This window comes from Heptranchias perlo, chromosome 2 (assembly GCF_035084215.1).
Source record: "Heptranchias perlo isolate sHepPer1 chromosome 2, sHepPer1.hap1, whole genome shotgun sequence".
Lineage (NCBI taxonomy): Eukaryota > Metazoa > Chordata > Chondrichthyes > Hexanchiformes > Hexanchidae > Heptranchias > Heptranchias perlo.
In genome coordinates, this window is record NC_090326.1 from 139,300,215 (window position 1) to 139,321,544 (window position 21,330).

Below are 21,330 nucleotides of genomic sequence, written 5' to 3' on the forward strand. Positions count from 1 at the left end.
TTTTGTGCTCAAGTCTTTGGAGTGGGACCTGAACCCACAACCTTCTGACTCAGAGGGGAGAGTGCTATGACTGAGCCACGGCTATTGAAAGTGGTGATGGAAAGGTAAAGCTTGATGTAGTCAACATACATATGCAAACTGACCCCATACCTCTGGATGACGTCTCTGAGGGAAGTGTCTAACTGAGGTGAGACAGGAGGCCAAGAGTCCAACTTGGGGTACTCCAGATGGGGTGTGACGGTGTGACGAGAAGCCATTGCTGGAGATACACTGGGACAGCTATGAGTGGAAGCAAGTGAGAACAGTTCTCTGGAGGTGAATGACAGAGCACAGCTAGTGAAGGAGAACGAAGCAGCTGACTGTATCTAATGCAGAGGGATAATGTGTCACTGCTGCAATCACAGAGGACATCATTTGTGACTGTGAGGAGGGCAGAAATGGATTCAGAGGTACTTTTGGGAGGGGTGAGGATAGAGTGGCGACAATTTGTTCAAGGGCCTCGGACTAGAAAGAGGGGTTAGGTATCAGAGAAGTCACAATTCCCGCTCATTTCTAACTTTGTACAGACCAATGACAAAATGAAATGGTTGACAACGTTTATACAAAATGAACTAGAAACTGACCATATTTCTCACCTTCTCTCCTTTCTTGCTTAATGATATTCTGGCATTCCCCATGTAGAAATTGCAGGTGGTCTGCTACCATTCGTTGCTGGCATTCATGAATCACTTTGGCATATGAGCTAGGATGCAAGTATTTCCGGCATCGAACTTCTTCATCTTTTAATCTTGCTAAAACCTACAGTAACAGGAGTGCACTGAACATTCTAATCTTTGAGCTGATGATCCAAATGGCCATCACTGAAAACATTTTAATATGAACACAACTTTACTACGTACCTTTTCCATATACTGTGAGCAGTTTGACTCTTGAAGTAAATTTGAAGCTTCTTGTTTGTAATACTCTCCCGTTTCCGTTAGAAATGGACCTTCAAAGAGATCCTGATAAAACTGAAGTTAGAAGGACAATTGCTAAGTAAGAGAGAATGGCTACAAAAGCTTAAAAGGAACAAGAGTTAAATATTTAAAAATGTGAAGCTGAATGAAGCCATAGTGCTAACTTCAATTTCAAAATTTGTTACACATCTCTATCGATTTAAAAAAAAATCAGGCATCGCTACTACTGAACTGCACAGAAAACTAAAATTAAAATATGCAAGTAACCATAAAAGGGCCAAATTTAAACTCTATAAAATACATAATAGTGAATAACCAGAAATATTATAATACATTTCGACAAGTCAAATAGCTGATAATGTTTGTGTCACAGTGACTGATTCAAAAGAAGAGGAAAGTTGATCATATAAGCACGTGACCATATTTTAATCCATAGTGTACCAGGTCATTCTTCAGATTTCTAGGTCTCAATTGGTCGAAAAAAAACACTATCCTTTAGATTTTTATGTGGATTTCACCACAGAAGCATGGACAGAAAGTTTGGAAAGAAATGTAAATGAACTGTTTAAATTAAAAAGTTAGCACAGCGCAAAGTACATTAAAGTAAAATAAAAGCAAAATTGAAATAAAAAGTAAGAGAATGTGCAAAAAAGGGAACATAGTTGGCTACTTGTTTTTAGGTTGTATTTTAAGTATATATTTTAGTCATACAGGATTAATATTACATATTAAAGCTACTCCTGACATTTGAGTAGCTTTGATGCATTAACATTTTTGTTTCAGTTTCATGGTGCACGAACTGAAAGCTTGAAAGGGCTGGCCTGGAAATTTGCTAAATATCAGGCTGTACCTAGCATCGACCGCAATGATTCTCCCACCAATACCAATACTTTCAGCGTCTCAAAGTGCTGTAAACCATCTCACAGCCAATGCAATCAGTTCTACAGAAGGATTTAAAACATATACTCAACTGTTCTTTCAGTTTCTACAGCCACAAAAAATCATGTGCGTACACTTTGGATTGTAGATAGACATTGTATGGCTTTTGTAATATATGTTGAGTTGTCATCAAATATCACACAATCCAGCACCCTCAGCTTACCCAGGAGTTAAATCCATATTAACTTTAGGAAACATATTCCTTGTTATCAACATATAATTTCCAGAATTTTCTTACCTTAAGGGGGAACTTTTTCTTGTACTGTTCAACATGAACAAAGGAGTTGATAACCCCATGGATTACTTTTTGATTTGGGTTCTCTCCACAGCGATCACTATATTACAAAGAAATGAAAGAAACCTTGTTGAAATGTGTATCAAGCTTCATTCATTTAGTTTCAATCTGCATACTTAATTTTGAGAACCTGTTTGCTAAACGCACAGCTGTTGTTAATCTTTAAAGGTTAATGCAAACCCAGAAACATACAATGACCAAGAAATAACTAACCTATATTAGCTTGGTATCAATCCCATGAGTCAGAAAGTTGTGTGTTCAAGCCCCATTCCAGCACTTGAGCAGACAATCTAGGCTGACACTTCACAGGCATTGAAAGAGTGCTACATTGTGGGAGCTGTTTTCTTTCGGATGAAACATTAAGCCGAGGACTAATCTGCATGTTCAGCTGGGCATTAAAGATCCCTGGTACTATTCAAAAAGCAGGCAGTTCTCCCAACATTTCTTCCTCAACCAACACCACCACTGTTATGCATAAAAAGTTTTGCTGTGTTTGCTTACCTACAATTCACTGCACTTCAAAATAATTCATTTTATGTGAAGAGCTTCGAGACGTTTCAAAATGACAGGATAGGATGCTACATAAATGTAAATATTTCTGTTTATCCTTGATAAGTTACTTCAAGAAGTGTTTTCCCAAATATTCCCACTTACTGGGTTTCTCCAGCGCTTCTTTATTTCAAGTATGAGTGAAGTAAATGTTCCCCTACAGCATTCTCATCAATGGTGTCGGTGTGATCTTTCAGCCTCCAGCTCATATTGGTTTTATTTTAACAAACACAGGACATTTTGACTCACTGTCCTGCATTCAAGTTCTAAATGGGCTTCCATCAACTGAGGAATTCAGATATCTACTTAGAGCTAACCCAAGGCATTAATGATGAGACAATACTGCCTCTCCCTCTCTCTCTCCGACCAAACCCTTCTATTACTTAAGGACACAACAGAGAGTAAGGATAATCCCAGATTCCTCTCCTGAGTGACAAACATCCACCTTCACCAGCTTTCACCCACAATGTGTGGACAAGTCATCTCTGTAAGGTTAAGACTTTCACGCGGTAGCCTCAAAGAGGGTTGATGGGCGTAGCATGTTTGATGTAGTCTATCTGGATTTTAGCAAGGCTTTTGACAAGGTCCCACATGGCAGACTGGTCAGAAAAGTAAAAGCCCATGGGATCCAAGGGAAAGTGGCAAATTGGAACCAAAATTGGTTCCGTGGCATGAAGCAAAGGGTGTTTTTATGACTGGAAGGCTGTTTCCAGTGGGGTTCCACAGGGTCCAGTACTAAGTCCCTTGCTTTTTGTGGTATATATTAATGATTTTGACCTAAATGTAAGGGGCATGATTATGAAGTTTGCAGATGATATAAAAATTGGCCACATGGTTGATAGTGAGGAGGAAAGATGTAAACTGCTGGAAAATATCAACGGACTGGTCAGGTGGGCAGAAAAGTGGCAAACGGAATTCAATCCGGAGAAATGTGAGGTAATGCATTTGGGGATGGTAAACAAGGCAAGGGAATACACAATTAATGGGAGGATACTGAGCAGATAAGGTGGTTAAAAAGGCATAGAATATAAGAGCAGGGAGGTTATGCTGGAACTGCATAATACACTAGTTGGACCTCAGCTTGAGTACTGCGTACAGTTCTGGTCACCACATTACAGGAAAGATATGATTGCACGAGAGAGGGTACAGAGGAGATTTACGAGGATGTTGCCAAGACTGGAGAATTTTAGGTATGAGGAGAGATTGGCTAGGCTGGGGTTGTTTTCTTTGGAACAGAGGAGGCTGAGGGGTGATTTAATTGAGGTGCATAAAATTATGAGGGGCCTAGATTGAGTGGATAGGAAGGACCTATTTCCCTTAGCAGAGGGGCCAGTTATCAGGGGGCATAGATTTAAAGTGATTGGCAGAAGGATTAGAGGGGAGCTGAGAAGAACTTTTTTCACCCAGAGGGTGGTAGAGGTCTGGAACTCACTGATTGAAAGGGTGATAGAGGCAGAAACCCTCAACTCATTGAAGAAGTATTTGGATGTGCATTTGAAGTGCCATAAACTACAGGGCTACGGACCAAGTGCTAGAAAGTGGGATTAAGCTGGATAGCTCTTTTTTGGTCGGCTGGAACACAGTGGGCCGAATGGCCTCCTTCTGTACCGTAACTTTCTCTGATTCTATTGCCTCCGAGCCTTGCTTCGTACCAGCCTTGACACAGATCAGTCTTCGTTTCTCCTCCATCCAGCCCAATATCTTCTCTGAGACCCACCCTTATGCTCTCAACCCTACCCCTCTCAATTCCTTCAAAATAATCACTGACATCATTAATGGTTTCCCTTACATGGTCGACCATTGCATCTTCCTCCGCTGCCTCTTCTCCATGTTTGTCTTAATGGCACTCCCCTCGCGATTCTATTCCTACTTGTCCCAACACAGCCCGCACACCTCCTGCATTGGCTGCTCTTCTCGCCTCAGCGCAGTCGCATCAAGAGTACGCCAAAGTTCATTTTTGTTGTCCTTCGCAGCATTATATATACATATGGGGTTCAGCTTCCACATGTATGCAACACCAAGCTCCATCTCTCTGCCGCCACCCTTGATTCCATGACTACCATTGCACTGTCAGGCTGCATTTAAAAAAAAATTCGTTCATGGGACGTGGGCGTTGCTGGCAAGGCCAGCATTTATTGCCCATCCCCAGTTGCCCTTGAGAAGGTGCTGGTGATCCACCTTCTTGAACCGCTGCAGTCCGTGTGGTGAAGGTTCTCCCACAGTGCTGTTAGGAAGGGAGTTCCAGGATTTTGACCCAGCGACGACGAAGGAACTGCGATATATTTCCAAGTCGGGATGGTGTGAGACTTGGAGGGGAACGTGCAGGTGGTGGTGTTCCCATCTGCCTGCTGCCCTTGTCCTTCTAGGTGGTCGAAGTCACGGGTTTGGGAGGTGCTGTTAAAGAAGCCTTGGTGAGTTGCTGCAGTGCATCCTGTAGATCGTACGCACTGCAGCCACGGTTCGCCGGTGGTGGAGGGAGTGAATGTTTAGGGTGGTGGATAGGGTGCCAATTAAATGGGCTGCTTTGTCCTGGATGGTGTCGAGCTTCTTGAGTGTTGTTGAAGCTGCACTCATCCAGGCAAGTGGAGAGTATTCCATCACACTTCTGACTTGTGCCTTGTGGATGGTGGAAAGGCTTTGGGGAGTCAGGAGGTGAGTCACTCACTGCAGAATATCCAGCCTCTGTCAACATCAAGATGTGGATCAGACAACTTTCTCCAACGTAACATTGACAAGCTCCGTAATCTTGCTCCCGACTCCATCTCCCTCTCAGATGCTCACTCAGGCTAAACCTGATAGGACACAGGGATTGTGCACTGAGCTTCAAACTCCATGTCCTAGCCATCACTAAGACCACTTACTTCCAACGGTGAAACATCCTCTGCCTCCACCCAAACTTGACTTCTCCAACACTGTTCTTGCCAGCCTGACAAGCATAAAGTCAAACTTATTCAAAGTTCCACTGCCTAGACCTGTCCTGCAATAAGACCTGCTCATCCTTCATCTTCTATGTTCACTGAGTTATAATGGTTCCCCATCCTCCAACAGAATGAAATCAAAATCCACTTTCTTCTGTGCATATTCCTTCCACAGTGATGTCCCACTCTATTTCTGCAACCTCTTGTAACCCTACCTCCGAACACTGGCCCCCTCCACTCATCATCAGTGGCAGTACCTTTAACCAGCTTGTCTACTCTGGAATTCTCTCCTTAAACCCTTCTGCCTTGCTATTCCTATCCCCATCTTCAACTGCCTGCTCAAAACTTCTCTTTTTCCAACCATACTTTTTTTTGACTGGCCTAACTCATCTCTTTCTACTGCTCAGTATCTGAAGAACTTCGGGACATTTACTGCATTAAAATTTAAATCTAAACACAAGCTGTTATTGGTGCACCAAGTGTCAGCATAACCAGATCGGGAACAGTACAGTCCAATGTCCAAGCTTCCTCTTCCCCAATAAATGTAGATGTCAGCTTTGGTTCAGTGGTAACACTCTTGCCTCTAAATCAGAAGTTCGTGGGTTCAAGCCCCAATCTAGAGACTTGAGCACATAATCCAGGCTGATACTTTGGGATTACATATTAAATCGAGGCCCGCCTGCCCTTTCAGGTGGACGTAAATGATCCCAAGGCACTATTTGAAGAAGAGCAGGGGAGTTCTCCCGGTGTCCTGCCCAGCATCACTAAAACAGATTATCTGGTCATTATCTCATTGGTGTGTGCAAACTGGCCGCTGCGTTTCCCTACATTACAACAGTGACTACATTCTACTTTCAGTACTTACCTGGCTGTAAAGCGCTTTGAGACGTCCTGAGATTGTGAAAGGGGTGATATAAATGCAAGTCTTTAATTTGCCTTTGTTCAAATCTTAAGAGCACTTCCTTCTATGCCAGGTTTTGTACTAAGTGGTACCAAATTACAGGCAATTTTATCTATGAGCATGCAGCACTAGAAATGAGACTGACACTGTTCCAACTATTTCCTGTAATATCCATACAGCCAATAGAAAAAGGCAACTTTTGTCCCACTAGTCTGGCTGCATTCTAGTTGTCTCGGGTAAGAGGTTCTTGCACCACACAGTCCCCCATTTTTTCCACTTTCACTTTAAGCTGTGAAATTCATTGCAGGATAGAGATTATTAAAAAATTAAGGTACTAAAGCTACTGCCTTGTCACCATGCTACGAAGGTTTTAAAAAAATCATGGAATTTGGGGTTGAAAATAAAAAGGAGATAAAAATAGAACTCGTTATGATACAGGAGAACCATTCACATAACAGTTAACTAGCATTCAAGCAAGAGAAAAAGCTTAATACAAGCAGAAACCTACTCACTTTTTTATTTCACGGAGGAGCATTCGGATGAGGATGGTCTGTAATGGTTCGATCATCAGTTTCTTCCACATGTCAAGAGCTAGCTAGAAATTTAGAATTATTGGGGCAAGCAAAGAGAGTGAGAGGAACTACAATACTTAAAGCTGAAAATTAACATGTTAAAGTACTCGAACACGGAATCATAGATAGGTTACAGTACGGAAGGAGGCCATTCGGCCCACTGAGTCCATGCCGGCTATGCAAGACCAATCCAGCTTATCCCACTCCCCTGCCATATCCCTGTAGCCCTGAAAATTTTTTCCTTTCAAGTACTTATCCAGTTCCCTTTTGAAGGCCATGATTGAAACTGCCTCCACCACCCCCTCGGGCAGTGCATTCCAGATCCTAATCACTCGCTGTGTAAAAAAGTTTTTCTGCATGTCGCCTTTGGTTCTTTCGTCTATCACCTTAAATCTATGTCCTCTGGTTCTTGACCCTTCCGCCAATGGGAACAGTTTCTCTCTATTTACTCTATCTGGACCCTTTATGATTTTGAATACCTCGATCAAATCTCTTCACAAACGTCTCTGTTCCAAGGAGAACAACCCCAGCTTCTCCCATCTAACCCCGTAACTGAAGTCCCTCATCCCTGAAATCATTCTAGTAAATCTCTTCTGCACCCTCTCTCAGGCCTTCACATCTTTCCTGAAGTGCAGTGCCCAGTGCTGGACACAATACTCCAGTTGTGGCTGAACCAGTGTTTTATAAAGGTTTATCATAACTTCCATAAGTTTGTACTCTATGCCTCTATTTATAAAGCCCAGGATCCCGTATGCTTTTTTAACCGCTTTCAGCTATGTCTTCAGCCGTCTAAGTCCCAAGGTGTGGACTTCCCTCATTAAAGTTATCTGCCTCCTCCTTTAAGCCCCTTCTTAAAAACTACCACTTCCATCAAGCTTTTGGTCACTCCTCCTAAAATCTCCTCCTTTGGCTCGGCATTCATTTTATCCTATGCCTCTGTGAAGAATCTTGGAACATTTTTCTACATAAAAGGCTCTATATAAATGGAAGAGGCCTTGCTTTGATTTAAAAGGTAGCAGTGGAATAATACAAGACCTGGGTGAAAAAAATTGCAAAAAACCTACACTTCAATGCCTAAATGGTAAAAAGGGTGGCCGTGAAAGGTTGACATAAAAGCATTCCACGCAGAAAAAAAAAAATCATCCACATGGAATAACTGTCAAAAGACACAAACGCTCTCTTGCCTGAAAACAGCAAGTCACTGCACTGATGACAGAAGAACATCAAAGCTGCAGCCAAAAAGCTGAAGCAGTGGCCATTTCATTTTTTATTTTAAGGACAAAGTGGGTAAACATTTCAAGCAGAGAAAGATACAGGACTCTGGGATTAGTTCTGAAATGAAAACAGAAAATGCTGAAAATACTCAGCAAGTCAAGCAGCATCCGTGGAGAAAGAAACAGAGTTAACGTTTCAGGTTGATGACTCTTCGTCAGAACTGGAAGAAGTTGAAGATTAAATAGTTTTTAAGCAAGCACAGAGCCAGAGAAAGAGGGGCAGGGAAGGAAGGAAGGAGAGGGGAGGAAAGAACAAAAGGGAAGGTGTCTGATAGGGCGGAGGGCAGGAGTGATTAAATAACAAAAGGGATGATGGTGCAAGGTAAAGCGGGTGGAGTCAAGGAGTCAAGTGAGTGGCATCTGTTCTGACAGTGCCACCTTCCACACTAGTGCTTCCAATAGGTCTTCCTTTTCTTCAACCGAGGAATCCCCTCCACTGTAGTTGACAGGGCGCTTAAATGTGTCCGTCCCCGTTTCCTGCATTTCTGCCCTCACTCCTTCCCCTCCCTCCCAGAACCATGATAGAGTCCCCCTTGTCCTCATTTTCCATCCCACTAGCCTCCACATTCAAGGTATCATCCTCCGCCATTTCTGCTACCTCCAGCGTGATGCCACCACCAAATGCATCTTCCCTTCCTCTCCCCTTTCAGCATTCTGAAGGGACCGCTCCCTCTGTGACACCCTGGTCCACTCTTTCATCACCCCGAACACCTGCTCTCCTCTCCATGGCACCTTCCTGTGTGAGCACAGGAGATGCAACACCTGCCCTTTCACCTTCTCCCTTCCCAACGTCCAAGGCCCCAGACACTCCTTCCGGGTGAAACTGTGATTTACTTGTACTTCTTTCAATTTAGTATACTGTATTCACTGTTCACAATGCGGTCTCCACTACACTGGGGAGACCAAACGCAGATTGGGTGATCGCTTTGCTGAACACCTATGCTCAGTCCACAAACGTGACCCTGATTTGCCGGTCGCCTACCATTTTAATTCCCCGTCCCACTATGACCTCTGTCCTCGGCCTCTTACACCGTTCCAATGAAGCTCAACGGAAGCTCAGGGAACAGCGCCTCATCTTTCAATTAGGCACTTTACAACCCTCTGGACTCAAAATTGATTTCAATAACTTCAGATCATAACCACTGCTCCCCTTTTTTCAGACAGCAGGTGCTGGTAATGGTTCTCATGCTGCCATTTACACCCCCTCTAGACCCATCTTGAGTTTATTTGCTTGTCTCATTACCACCCCCTTTGCCTTGCACCATCATCCCTTTTGTCATTTGATCACTCCTGTCCTCCACCCTGTCAGAGACCTTCCCTTTTGTTCTTTCCTCACCTCCTCACCTCCCCCCCCACCCCAACCTTTTCCTTGGCTCTGTACTTGCTTAAAAACTGTTTAATCTTCAACTTCTTCCAGTTCTGACAAAGGGTCATTGACCTGAAACGTTAGCTCTGTTTCTTTTCCCACAGATGCTGCCTGACTTGCTGAGTATTTCCAGTATTTTCTGTTTTTATATCATATTTCCAGCATCCACAGTATTTTGCTTGGGATTAGTTCTGGACTGTTCTAAAAAAAAAGAACTAACACTGGCACAATGGGCAGAAGGGCCTCTTTCCGTACTGTAAACTCTGTAGTTCTAAGGAGACCCAAATGGAGTTCTTCAAGTTGGCAAGTTTGAAATTTTAAGAGTTTGAAATTTTAAAGCCCTGTGACTTTCATTTTTGAACAATCCTCCACTATTATACGACGAATGTACCTGCAGTTTGAAAACTGCAAGGAAATGATCTAATCAAGAATACCTACTGGCCTGTCAACTGCACAGATTCAGTTAATTTTCCAGCACGAGTTGCAAGTCAACCTGTTGATCAGACTAATGCTAAGATTCTAAATATTTTGAAGGTTTTTTTTTGGCAGAGCTTACCTCTCCTATCTCCATCAATGGCTCAATAATATCCACTCCACCATACCCATACTGAAGGTCAGCTTCTGTCAGTTTGTTCTTCTTGATGAACTGTGTATTGAGATATCTGCGAACATGGCAGATTAAAAAAAATGTCAAGCACTTTGCTAACACCACCATTCAAGTTATACACATCTCTTAAAATTTTGACTTAATCAGAGCGCTCTTGTGGGCATTCATATGAATATTTATTTAAAAAGTGCAAGATGACTTATGTACATCTGGTCATGACAATACTAACAGCTAGGATCAAATCTTGCACTCAGTACAACTACAGTTCTAAATCTGTAACCAACCATGTCAGTGATCTCAGATGCAAGCCAAGTACTAATTTGGCTCTTGACCGTCACCTTATTCTGGTGACCATGTTGATAAGAAGAATTAAGATATAGTGAAATTGTAGAATGGTGCTGTATGCTGGAGCACCAACATGCAGCATCACAAAGTAAGAGGATACAGTTACTTGGCTCAGTTCCTGATCAAAGTACAAATGCGCAGGGAAACATCCCACTAGCCAGCCAAAGGGTCACGAGCAGTTAAATTGAACAATGGTTCTAACTAGGGACAACATTTTGTGCCCATGCAAAACCTCTTCTCTCCTCAGCTTCTACAACTATGCAATCGAAGATTCTACCTATTGCTTTGCTATGCAATAATTATGTTATTAATCCTCCTCCTTTAAAACCCTCCTTAAAACTCACCTCTTAGAGTAAGCTTTTGGTCACTCCTCCTAATCTTTCCTTTATTGTCTCCATTTTCCTAATCTGTGAAGTATCTTGGGATGCTTTCTACGTTAAAGAGGTTATATAAATGCAAATGTTGGATGGTATATGAAGTAGTCACCATCTTTACGGTTCACTCTTTTGAATATAGCACATCTCAGGGCTGCTATGGATAGGACCTGACCCTTACCATTGCCTGAGTGCCATCTTTCAGAGATTGCATTGTTGCTGCTTTACCTTGTTATTTTTTTTTAAACAACAGTCCTGTTTACAGCAGAATCATTATGGTCAAGAGGTTACCAAAAGTAGACACTGACTGACTGGTTTGCTTGCTTTAACAACAATAAGTTAGTAATGCAACAAATGTTGGCTGATAGATCTTACGCATTGTTACAGACACTAAAAAGCTTCCTGCTGCTTGTCTAACTCGGATCATGCTATCAGTTGGGATACTGACTATCAGAGCTATTTAGGGACAAGCGGGAAGAATCCCAGTGACAAGTCTACTACCCCAGCTACTGTCAATGAATCAGTCTGACAGGTCAATCATTAAAAATACCCTTGAATGCTGCAGTCCTGGGCTGGTAATGAATTACTGAGTCTGCCATAGAAAATCACCTTGGTGCCCATCTCTAATAGTCAGACTTGTTACCTTGAAACAAACTCCAAGCCCCGCTTACCTCTACACTCGAGTTAGATAACTGAAAGGCACACTTTGAGCCCTTGCTATAATCCCCATCTCTGCAACCTCCTCCAGCTCCACAACCCTCAGAGATCTGTGCGCTCATCCAATTGTGGACTCTTATGCATCCCCGAATTTCATCGCTCCACCATTAACGGCTGTGCCTTCAGCTGCCTAGGCCCTAAGCTCTGGAATTTCCTCCCTAAATCTCTTTCTCTCTCCTCAAAACCTACCTCTTTGACCAAGCTTTTGGTCACCTGTCCTACTATCTCTTTATGTGGCTCAGTGTCAAATTCTGTCTGATAACGCTGTTGTGAAGCACCTAGGGATGTTTTCATTACGTTAAAAGGCGCTATAAAAATGCAAGTTGCAGTTGTAGTAGATACCGTGAACTCCTTATAAGTACCAGAGTAAACAGCACAACTCATGATAAAATGCCACCATTCTCTTGACAATGCAGAGACACACAGCATACCACATTGAGCAATGGCTTCATCAGTTGGAAATACTGAGCTTCAGTTTGCCTCACTGCCACGCAATCAAGGCAGTCACCAAATCCTGAATATATGAGTGCATGTTTGCATGTCCAGGTTCCACGTATCTCCTTCCAAAAGCTGTCAGCCCAAGTACAAAGTTTCCATATCAGTTATATGACCAACATCGGACTTCAGTGTAGTGGAGAGATCTGCGCAAGACAGCTTGGAATGTGCCAGCCACCTTGTTGGTCTCGATATCCAACTTTCCTGGAAAGTACCAGGCCGACTCAGCATCAACTGCTTAATCCAGGAGCTTGTGAAAAGGGTTTCCAGAAAGAAATGTTCTTACCATATGGCTCACACAACCCCCAAGGTGTGGAGCGACAGGTCACCATAGGATAGAGAAAGCAATCTGTGGTGTCATCCTTGTAAGAAATTTGCACCCTAATTGGTCAAATGATCTCCCCTCCTCCCACTCCCTTACAAGGCAATAAGCAGCTGCTGTGGCATCTCTCAGCTGAAGAGAGGGTAGAAACGTTGGAGAGGAGATTTATGCCTGGTAAATCTCTAGCTGCTCCTGGCCACATTAATTGCTTTTGGGCCTCCCTCTTCTCTGCCAAAACTACTCACTACTCTGAGTTCATACTTGAGGAAAAAGATAACCCCAGCTTCTTTGTCTCCACTATCAACTGTCTCCTTTTAACCCTTGCCCTTGCCCCTGCCCCCTCCACACTAACCTCCAACAATTGCAAGGATCGCATGGACAAAGAATGAGACCATCCATTCAGCTACCTATGCTGTTTTGCCACCAAGCTGGAGCTCCCTGGCCCTAGGTTTGAACCTGCATCTCTAGTTTCTTTCCCATTTCTCCCTAAACCCTAAGGTCATCTTGTCCATGAGAATCACCGCCTGCTTCCTTAACCCCATTCCCACTAAACTGCTGACCACGTTGCTTAGTCCCACTCTTACCTGTTCAATCGTGGCCAGAGCATCTCCATCTTCCCACCCCTGCACCATTACCTCTGCAGTCCCCCGAGTATCTGTCCTCATCCAGTCCTCTTCCTCATCTACATGCTGTCCTCTGAGACATCATCCATAGACATAGGGTCAACTTCCACATGCATGCTGATGACACCCAGCTCTACCTCTCTTGACCCCTCCACTGCCTCAGTGTTGCCAGACTACTTATTTAACATCCATTGCTGGAAGAGTTACAATTTCTTCCAGCTAAATATTGGGAAGACCGAAGCTCTTGGCTCCAGTCCCCACAACAAATTCTGTACCTTTTCAACTGTCTCAGGCTGAATTACACTGTTCACAACCTCGCCGCCCTATTGGATCCCGAGCTGAGCTTCTGAGACAATTTCCTCTCCATCACAAAGACTGCCCACTTCCACCTTTGTAACATCACTTGCCTCTGCCTATCTGCTACTGAAACCCTCATCCTTGCCTCTGTTACCTCCAGACTCGACTATTCAAATGGTCTCCTGGCTGGCCTCAAGTCCTGCCCCTCCATAAACTCATCCAAAATTCTGCTACCGTATATCCTCTTCTGCACCAAGTCCTGTGCACCCATTCCCTCCTCGCTGACCTACACTGGTTCGCAATTCCCACATCTCCAATTTAAAATTTTCATCCTCGTGTTTAAAACTCCCCCAGAACTCTGGCCTCTTGTGTATTCCCCCAACCATTGGCAGTCATGTCTTCAACTGCCTAAGCCCAACAGGTGGTGAGCGAACCAACACGAGGGAAAAACTTACTTGACCTCGTCCTCACCAATCTACCTGTCGCAAATGCATCTGTCCATGACAGTATTGGTAGGAGTGACCACCGCACTGTCCTCGTGGAGATGAAATCCCGTCTTCGCACTGAGGACACCATCCAACGTGTTGTGTGGCACTACCACCGTGCTAAATGGGATAGATTCAGAACAGATCTAGCAGCTCAAAACTGGGCATCCATGAGGCGCTGTGGGCCATCAGCAGATGCAGAATTGTATTCCATCACAATCTGTAACCTCATGGCCCGGCATATTCCTCACTCTACCATTACCAACAAGCCAGGGGATCAACCCTGGTTCAATGAGGAGTGTAGAAGAGCATGCCAGGAGCAGCACCAGGCGTACCTAAAAATGAGGTGCCAACCTGGTGAAGCTACAACTCAGGACTACATGCATGCTAAACAGCGGAAGCAACATGCTATAGACAGAGCTAAGCGATTCCACAACCAACGGATCAGATCAAAGCTCTGCAGTCCTGCCACATCCAGTCGTGAATGGTGGTGGACAATTAAACAACTAACGGGAGGAGGAGGCTCTGCAAACATCCCCATTCTCAATGATGGCGGAGTCCAGCACGTGAGTGCAAAAGACAAGGCTGAAGCGTTTGCAACCATCTTCAGCCAGAAGTGCCAAGTGGATAATCCATCTCAGCCTCCTCCCGATATCCCCACCATCACGGAAGCCAGTCTTCGGCCAATTCGATTCACTCCACGTGATATCAAGAAAAGGCTGAGTGCACTGGATACAGCAAAGGCTATGGGCCCTGACAACATCCCAGCTGTAGTGCTGAAGACTTGTGCTCCAGAACTAGCTGCGCCTCCAGCCAAGCTGTTCCAGTACAGCTACAACACTGGCATCCACCCGACAATGTGGAAAATTGCCCAGTTATGTCCTGTCCACAAAAAGCAGGACAAATCCAATCCGGCCAATTACCGCCCCATCAGTCTACTCTCAATCATCAGCAAAGTGATGGAAGGTGTCGTCGATAGTGCTATCAAGCGGCACTTACTCACCAATAACCTGCTCACCGATGCTCAGTTTGGGTTCCGCCAGGACCACTCGGCTCCAGACCGCATTACAGCCTTGGTCCAAACATGGAGAAAAGAGCTGAATTCCAGAGGTGAGGTGAGAGTGACTGCCCTTGACATCAAGGCAGCATTTGACCGAGTGTGGCACCAAGGAGCACTAGTAAAATTGAAGTCCATGGGAATCAGGGGGAAAACTCTCCAGTGGCTGGAGTCATACCTGGCACAAAGGAAGATGGTAGTGGTTGTTGGAGGCCAATCATCTCAGCCCCAGGGCACTGCTGCAGGAGTTCCTCAGGGCAGTGTCCTAGGCCCAACCATCTTCAGCTGCTTCATCAATGACCTTCCCTCCATCATAAGGTGTTCGCTGATGACTGCACTGTGTTCAGTTCCATTCGCAACCCCTCAGATAATGAAGCAGTCCGAGCCTGCATGCAGCAAGACCTGGACAACATCCAGGCTTGGGCTGATAAGTGGCAAGTAACATTCGCGCCAGATAAGTGCCAGGCAATGACCATCTCCAACAAGAGAGAGTCTAACCACCTCCCCTTGACATTCAACGGCATTACCATCGCCGAATCCCCCACCATCAACATCCTGGGGGGTCACCATTGACCAGAAACTTAACTGGACCAGCCATATAAATACTGTGGCTACGAGAGCAGGTCAGAGGCTGGGTATTCTGCGGCAAGTGACTCACCTCCTGACTCCCCAAAGCCTTTCCACCATCTACAAGGCACAAGTCAGGAGTGTGATGGAATACTCTCCACTTGCCTGGATGAGTGCAGCTCCAACAACACTCAAGAAGCTCGACACCATCCAAGATAAAGCAGCCCACTTGATTGGCACCCCATCCACCACCCTAAACATTCACTCCCTTCACCACCGGCGCACTGTGGCTGCAGTGTGCACCATCCACAGGATGCACTGCAGCAACTCGCCAAGGCTTCTTCGACAGCACCTCCCAAACCCGCGACCTCTACCACCTAGAAGGACAAGGGCAGCAGGCGCATGGGAACAACACCACCTGCACGTTCCCCTCCAAGTCACACACCATCCCGACTTGGAAATATATCGCCGTTCCTTCATTGTCGCTGGGTCAAAATCCTGGAACTCCCTTCCTAACAGCACTGTGGGAGAACCGTCACCACACGGACTGCAGCGGTTCAAGAAGGCGGCTCACCACCACCTTCTCGAGGGCAATTAGGGATGGGCAATAAATGCCGGCCTTGCCAGCGACGCCCACATACCGTGAACGAATAAAAAAAAAACTCTCCCTAAACCCCTCCTCACTCGACCTCCCTCTTCTCTTTTAAGACCCTCCTTAAAACCCACCTCTGACTGAGCTATTGATCACTCCTAATATCTCATTTAGCTTGACATCCAATTTTTTGATTACGCCTCTGTGAAGTGGCTCGGGACGTTTTTCTCTTTTAAAGGTGCATATAAATGTAACTTCTTGTTAGTAAGGGCCACCAACGTTGATGATCCAGGAGCAGGGCCACCAACGTTGATGATCCAGGAGCAGGCTATGCACCTACCCTCTCAACTGCAGGCATCAAGACAGACAGATAAAGAGAATAAAAATGAAAAGAGAAACATGCTCAAATTATCCTTAAAAAAATTAAAATTTTACAGGACTGTACTTTATCCCATGTATCGCCATGGTATTTAGAGTTTTAGGACATGTAAGGATTGCGTTTAGATTGAATTTAATCTACTTTTTTAACATACAAATATAAAATCAGTTACGATATTCTCTCTCAAAAGGATGCATGCCTCATTGTAAAGGAGCCTCTAGGTAGCAGTGATCACAATGATTGAATTTCGCATTCAGTTTGAGGGAGAGAAGAGTAAGTCTAAGACTGGAGTTTTAAACTTAAATAAGGGCAATTATGAGGGCATGAAGGCAGAGCTGGCTAAAGTGAACTGGGAACTTAGGTTAAGGGATATGTCAGTAGAGATGCAATAGCAGATATTTAATGAGATATTTCATAACACTCAGCAAAGATACATTCCAGTGAAAAAGAAAGAATCTGGGGGAAGAACGTACCATCCGTGGCTAACTAAGCAAGTTAAAAATAGTATCAAATTGAAAGAAAAAGCATACAATTCCATGAAGATTAGTGGCAGGTCAGAAGATTGGACAGAATATAAAAAACAGCAAAGAATGACTAAAAGAATAATGAGGAGGGAGAAATTAGAGTACGAAAGAAAGCTAGTTAGAAATATAAAAACAGACAGTAAGAATTTCTACGGGTATTTAAAAAGGAAAAAAGTAAATAAAGTGAACGTTGGTCCTCTGGAGAGAGTGAGTCTGCGGAATTGATAACGGAGAATAAGGAAATGGCGGATGAATTGAACAGATATTTTGCGTCCGTCTTCACTGTAAAGGATACGAATAACATGCCAGAAATAATTGTCAATCAAGAGGTGAAAGGGAGGGAGGAATGTAAAACATTTACAATCACCAGAATCTATTATGAAGGTTATAGCTGGGCACTTGGAAAATCTCAATGCAATCAGGCAGAGTCAACACGGCTTTGTGAAAGGGAAATTGTGTTTGACTAATTTATTAGAGTTCTTTGAGGAAGTAACAAGCAATATGGATAAAGGGGATCCTGTGGATGTAGTGTGCTTGGATTTCCAGAAGGCTTTTGACAAGGTATCACATCAAAGGCTGCTGCACAAAATAAGAGCTCATGATGTAGGGGGTAACATATTAGCATGGATAAAGAATTGGTAGCTAACAGGAAACAGAGAGTAGGCATAAATGGGTCATTTTCAGGTTAGCAAGATGTATGGAAAGGACTGCCACAGGGATCAGTGCTTGGGCCTCAACTATTTACAATCTATATCAATGATTTGGATGAAGGCTGATGACACAATGGCAAGTAGAAAAGTAAGTTGTGAAGTGGACATAAGGAGTCTGCAAAGGGACATGGATAGGTTAAGTGAGTGGGCAAAAATTTAGCAGAGTATGATGTCGGAAAATGTGAACTTGTCCACTTTGGCAGGAGGAATAGAAAAGCAGTATATTATTTAAATGGAGAGAAATTGCAGAATTCTGAGGTACAGAGGGATCTGGATGTCCTAGTACATGAATCACAAAAAATTAGTATGCAGGTACAGCAAGTGATTAGGAAGGCAAATGGAATGTTGTCATTTATTGCAAGGGGAATGGAATGTGTTTTGCTACAATTGTACAGGGCATTGGTGAGACCACATCTGGAATACTGTGTGCAGTTTTGGTCTCCTTATTTAAGAAAGAACATAATTGCTTTGGAGACGGTTCAGAGAAGGTTCACTCAACTGATTCCTGGGATGAGGCGTTATCTTACGAGGAAAGGTTGGACAAGTTGGGCCTGTATACACTAGAGTTTAGAAGAATATGAGGTGATCTTATTGAAACATATAAAATCCTGAGGGGACTAGAAGGGGTAGATGCTGAGAGAATGTTTCCCCTTTTAGGGAGACTAGAACTAGGGGCCACAGTTTAAAAATAAGGGGTCTCCCATTTAAGATGGAGATGAGGAGAAATTTTTTCTCTCAGAGGGTCATGAGTCTGTGGAACTCCCTTCCCCAGAGCGCGGTGGAGGCAAGGTCATTAAATATTTTTAAGTGGGTAGACCAGAAAGTAGAGTTGAGGTCGCAATCAGATCAGCCATGATCTTATCAAATGGCAGAGCAGGCTCAAGTGGTCAAATGGCCTACTCCTGCTCTTAATTCATATGTTCGTACATGTTTCATATTCCCAGCACATAGAACATCAGTTTAGTTTTGGTTGCATGGAGGCAGAAATTTCTATCATGCTTGGAATAGCATTGTACCATATCGGTACAGCAGAGGAGTCGGCCATTCGGCCCAGCATGCCTGTGCCAGCTCTTTAAAAGTTCCCCTGCTCTTTCCCCATAGCCCTGTAAATTTTTTCCCTTCAAGTATTTATCCAATTTCCTTTTGAAAGATACAATTGAATCTGCTTCCACCACCCTTTCTGGCAGTGCATTCCAGATTAAAACTCGCTGTGTAAAAAAATGTTTCCTCATGTTGCCTCTGGCTCTTTTGCCTGTCATCATCGGTGTCCCTTAACGACAAGCATTATGTACATCACAGAAGATTAAAGTTGTCATCGTCAGTGCGTACTTTATTCTATAATAGAGTGCCTTAAACTAATTAAAGCACATGGGTATTAGTTTAGTTTGGTTACTGGAACCAATTTTATTGCCCCTCCCCCACAAGCATCATTCTCTGACAAACATAAGAACATAAGAAATAGGAGCAGGAGTAGGCCAATCGGCCCCTCAAGCCTGCTCCGCCATTCAATAAGATGATGGCTGATCTGATCCTAACCTCAAATCTAAATTCATGTCCAATTTCCTGCCCGCTCCCCATAAGACAGCAGGTAATCAAATTAGCACCAAGTATCCTGCAAAATAGTACACAATAGGAGAGGTCAACTTTCCCCTCGACCTCCACTTTGCGAACCCCTCCAACAGGCTGGAAATTAAGTCATTTAATCACATTCAGAACGCTCTGAATCACAACTGCAGCATTATCATTCACCCAACTATCCATACCTTTCATACAAGTAAAAAGATAACTTAAGTTACATGCGGAAAAAAAAGCTGGGAGAGAAAAAAAATTGATGTTTAGAAACATATACTGCTGCAGCACTTAATAATTAGGGGATGAATAGCATCGTGTACTAATATTTCATTACACACAGACATCTAAACAGCTGCAGTCGTTTTTTTTTAGAAGGAGGTAGCTGATTCAAATCCTACAGGAATACCATGATTCAAAGCTGGTATGCAAAACTCACATGCTGACCAGTGAGAGATCACTTAAGGTCTGTTCAACCTATGTAAATCACATCAGAATGTTTTCCACATTGTCAGTTATTCAACTGCTCACATAATTTTAAAAGATTTACAAAGAAACTGCGTTTAGAACTGCACAGGTAACATTCGCACCACATAAACGCCAAGCAATAACTACCACCAAGAAAAGTTCAACCGCCTCCCTTTGACCTCGAACAGCGCCACCATCACCAAGTCTCCTACCATCACTATCCAGAAGTAACCACTGACCAGAAACTTAACTCGACCAGCCATATCAACATGGCTACAAGAGCTGGGGAGAGGACGAGTGGCTCACCTCCTGCCACTTCAAAGCCTCTCCAGTATCGACAAGGCCCAAGTCACTACTCGCTTAGCTGGGTGCAGTCATACTGACTGCAGCTTTGCCAGCGGCACCAACATCAAGAACAAATGCACATAACGTAGTGGAAATCTTTCCCCACTGTGATAAAAATTTCAACTGGTTACAGATGACAAGTTTTTGACTTATTTGTGCAGATATTAAAAAAAGCTGCAGAATTAATCACAATGATATGAGGAAGTTCAACATTGGTAAATAAGTTTTTAAAAAAATTTTGTTAAACATTTGATGAGCAGATTGTCTCTAAAACAGCAAACCACTCCCATCCTGACAAATTAGGGAAATAAGTTTTAACGGTTACATCAAGCTAGAAATCACAGATATTTGAAAAATTAACTTTATGTACACCACTGCTTCTGCTAAGTGCAAGTAAATCTCAATCTTGTTAAGATCACAAATGCAAAGTTTTATTACCAATTGAGCACTGCACATCCTTGCCTACTTCAAATAAATGCCAAGAAAAAAAATCTAGCAGCTTTGTATTCTTTTTAAAGAACAAAGGTTTATTTACCTATATAAGCAGTCCATGTAATCTGCACCCTTACTGTACTCTTCCCAATATTTATGGTACATGGTCAAAATCTTTTCTTCAGAATCCAGAACTTTCTGTAAATAAAAGTGCATCAAAAAAACATCATTTTGAAGGATAAAAATATTTCCAAAATAATGGGAGCTGGATGATTTCAATGGACATTACTGGCAGAAGTCAATATTCTGGTCCAAGGCAACTTAGTTTGGAATCTAACATCTGTTGTGGAGATTTATTTAATATATTGGGAAACTGCACGCCAATAGGAGGCAAGCCACACTAAGAAATATACTGATGATGTGGAAATGCTGGTGATGGACTGGGGTGGACAAATGTAAGGAGTCTTACAACACCAGGTTATAGTCCAACAGCTTTATTTGAAATCACAAGCTTTCGGAGCTTTCCTCCTTCGTCAATATACTGACATTTTTAAAAGACAAAGTTTTAAAGCTGTACAAAATTACTTAGTGTGCTCATATCCTTATTTACCTTTAAGTCGCTTTGAAGGACATTTCTTGCCCTAAATAATTA

The 21,330-nt window shown here is 43.4% G+C and overlaps 1 protein-coding gene across 3 annotated transcripts in view; it reads right to left on the minus strand.

Moving 5' to 3' along the window:
* The window catches only part of cul2 (cullin 2), an 82,855-nt gene that overhangs the window by 40,024 nt on the left and 21,501 nt on the right, over positions 1-21,330 (minus strand). For 2 of the 3 annotated variants that reach the window (XM_068007660.1, XM_068007653.1), the window contains exons 4-9: positions 20,782-20,876; positions 10,327-10,432; positions 7,071-7,153; positions 2,134-2,230; positions 900-1,010; positions 636-798 (exon numbers count right to left, since the gene is read on the minus strand). In XM_068007660.1, the coding sequence (XP_067863761.1) occupies positions 636-798; positions 900-1,010; positions 2,134-2,230; positions 7,071-7,153; positions 10,327-10,432; positions 20,782-20,876 (655 nt within the window). Of the gene's footprint in view, positions 1-623; positions 799-899; positions 1,011-2,133; positions 2,231-7,070; positions 7,154-10,326; positions 10,433-20,781; positions 20,877-21,330 lie in introns of all 3 variants that reach the window. The other variant, XM_068007648.1, reaches the window with a different exon arrangement.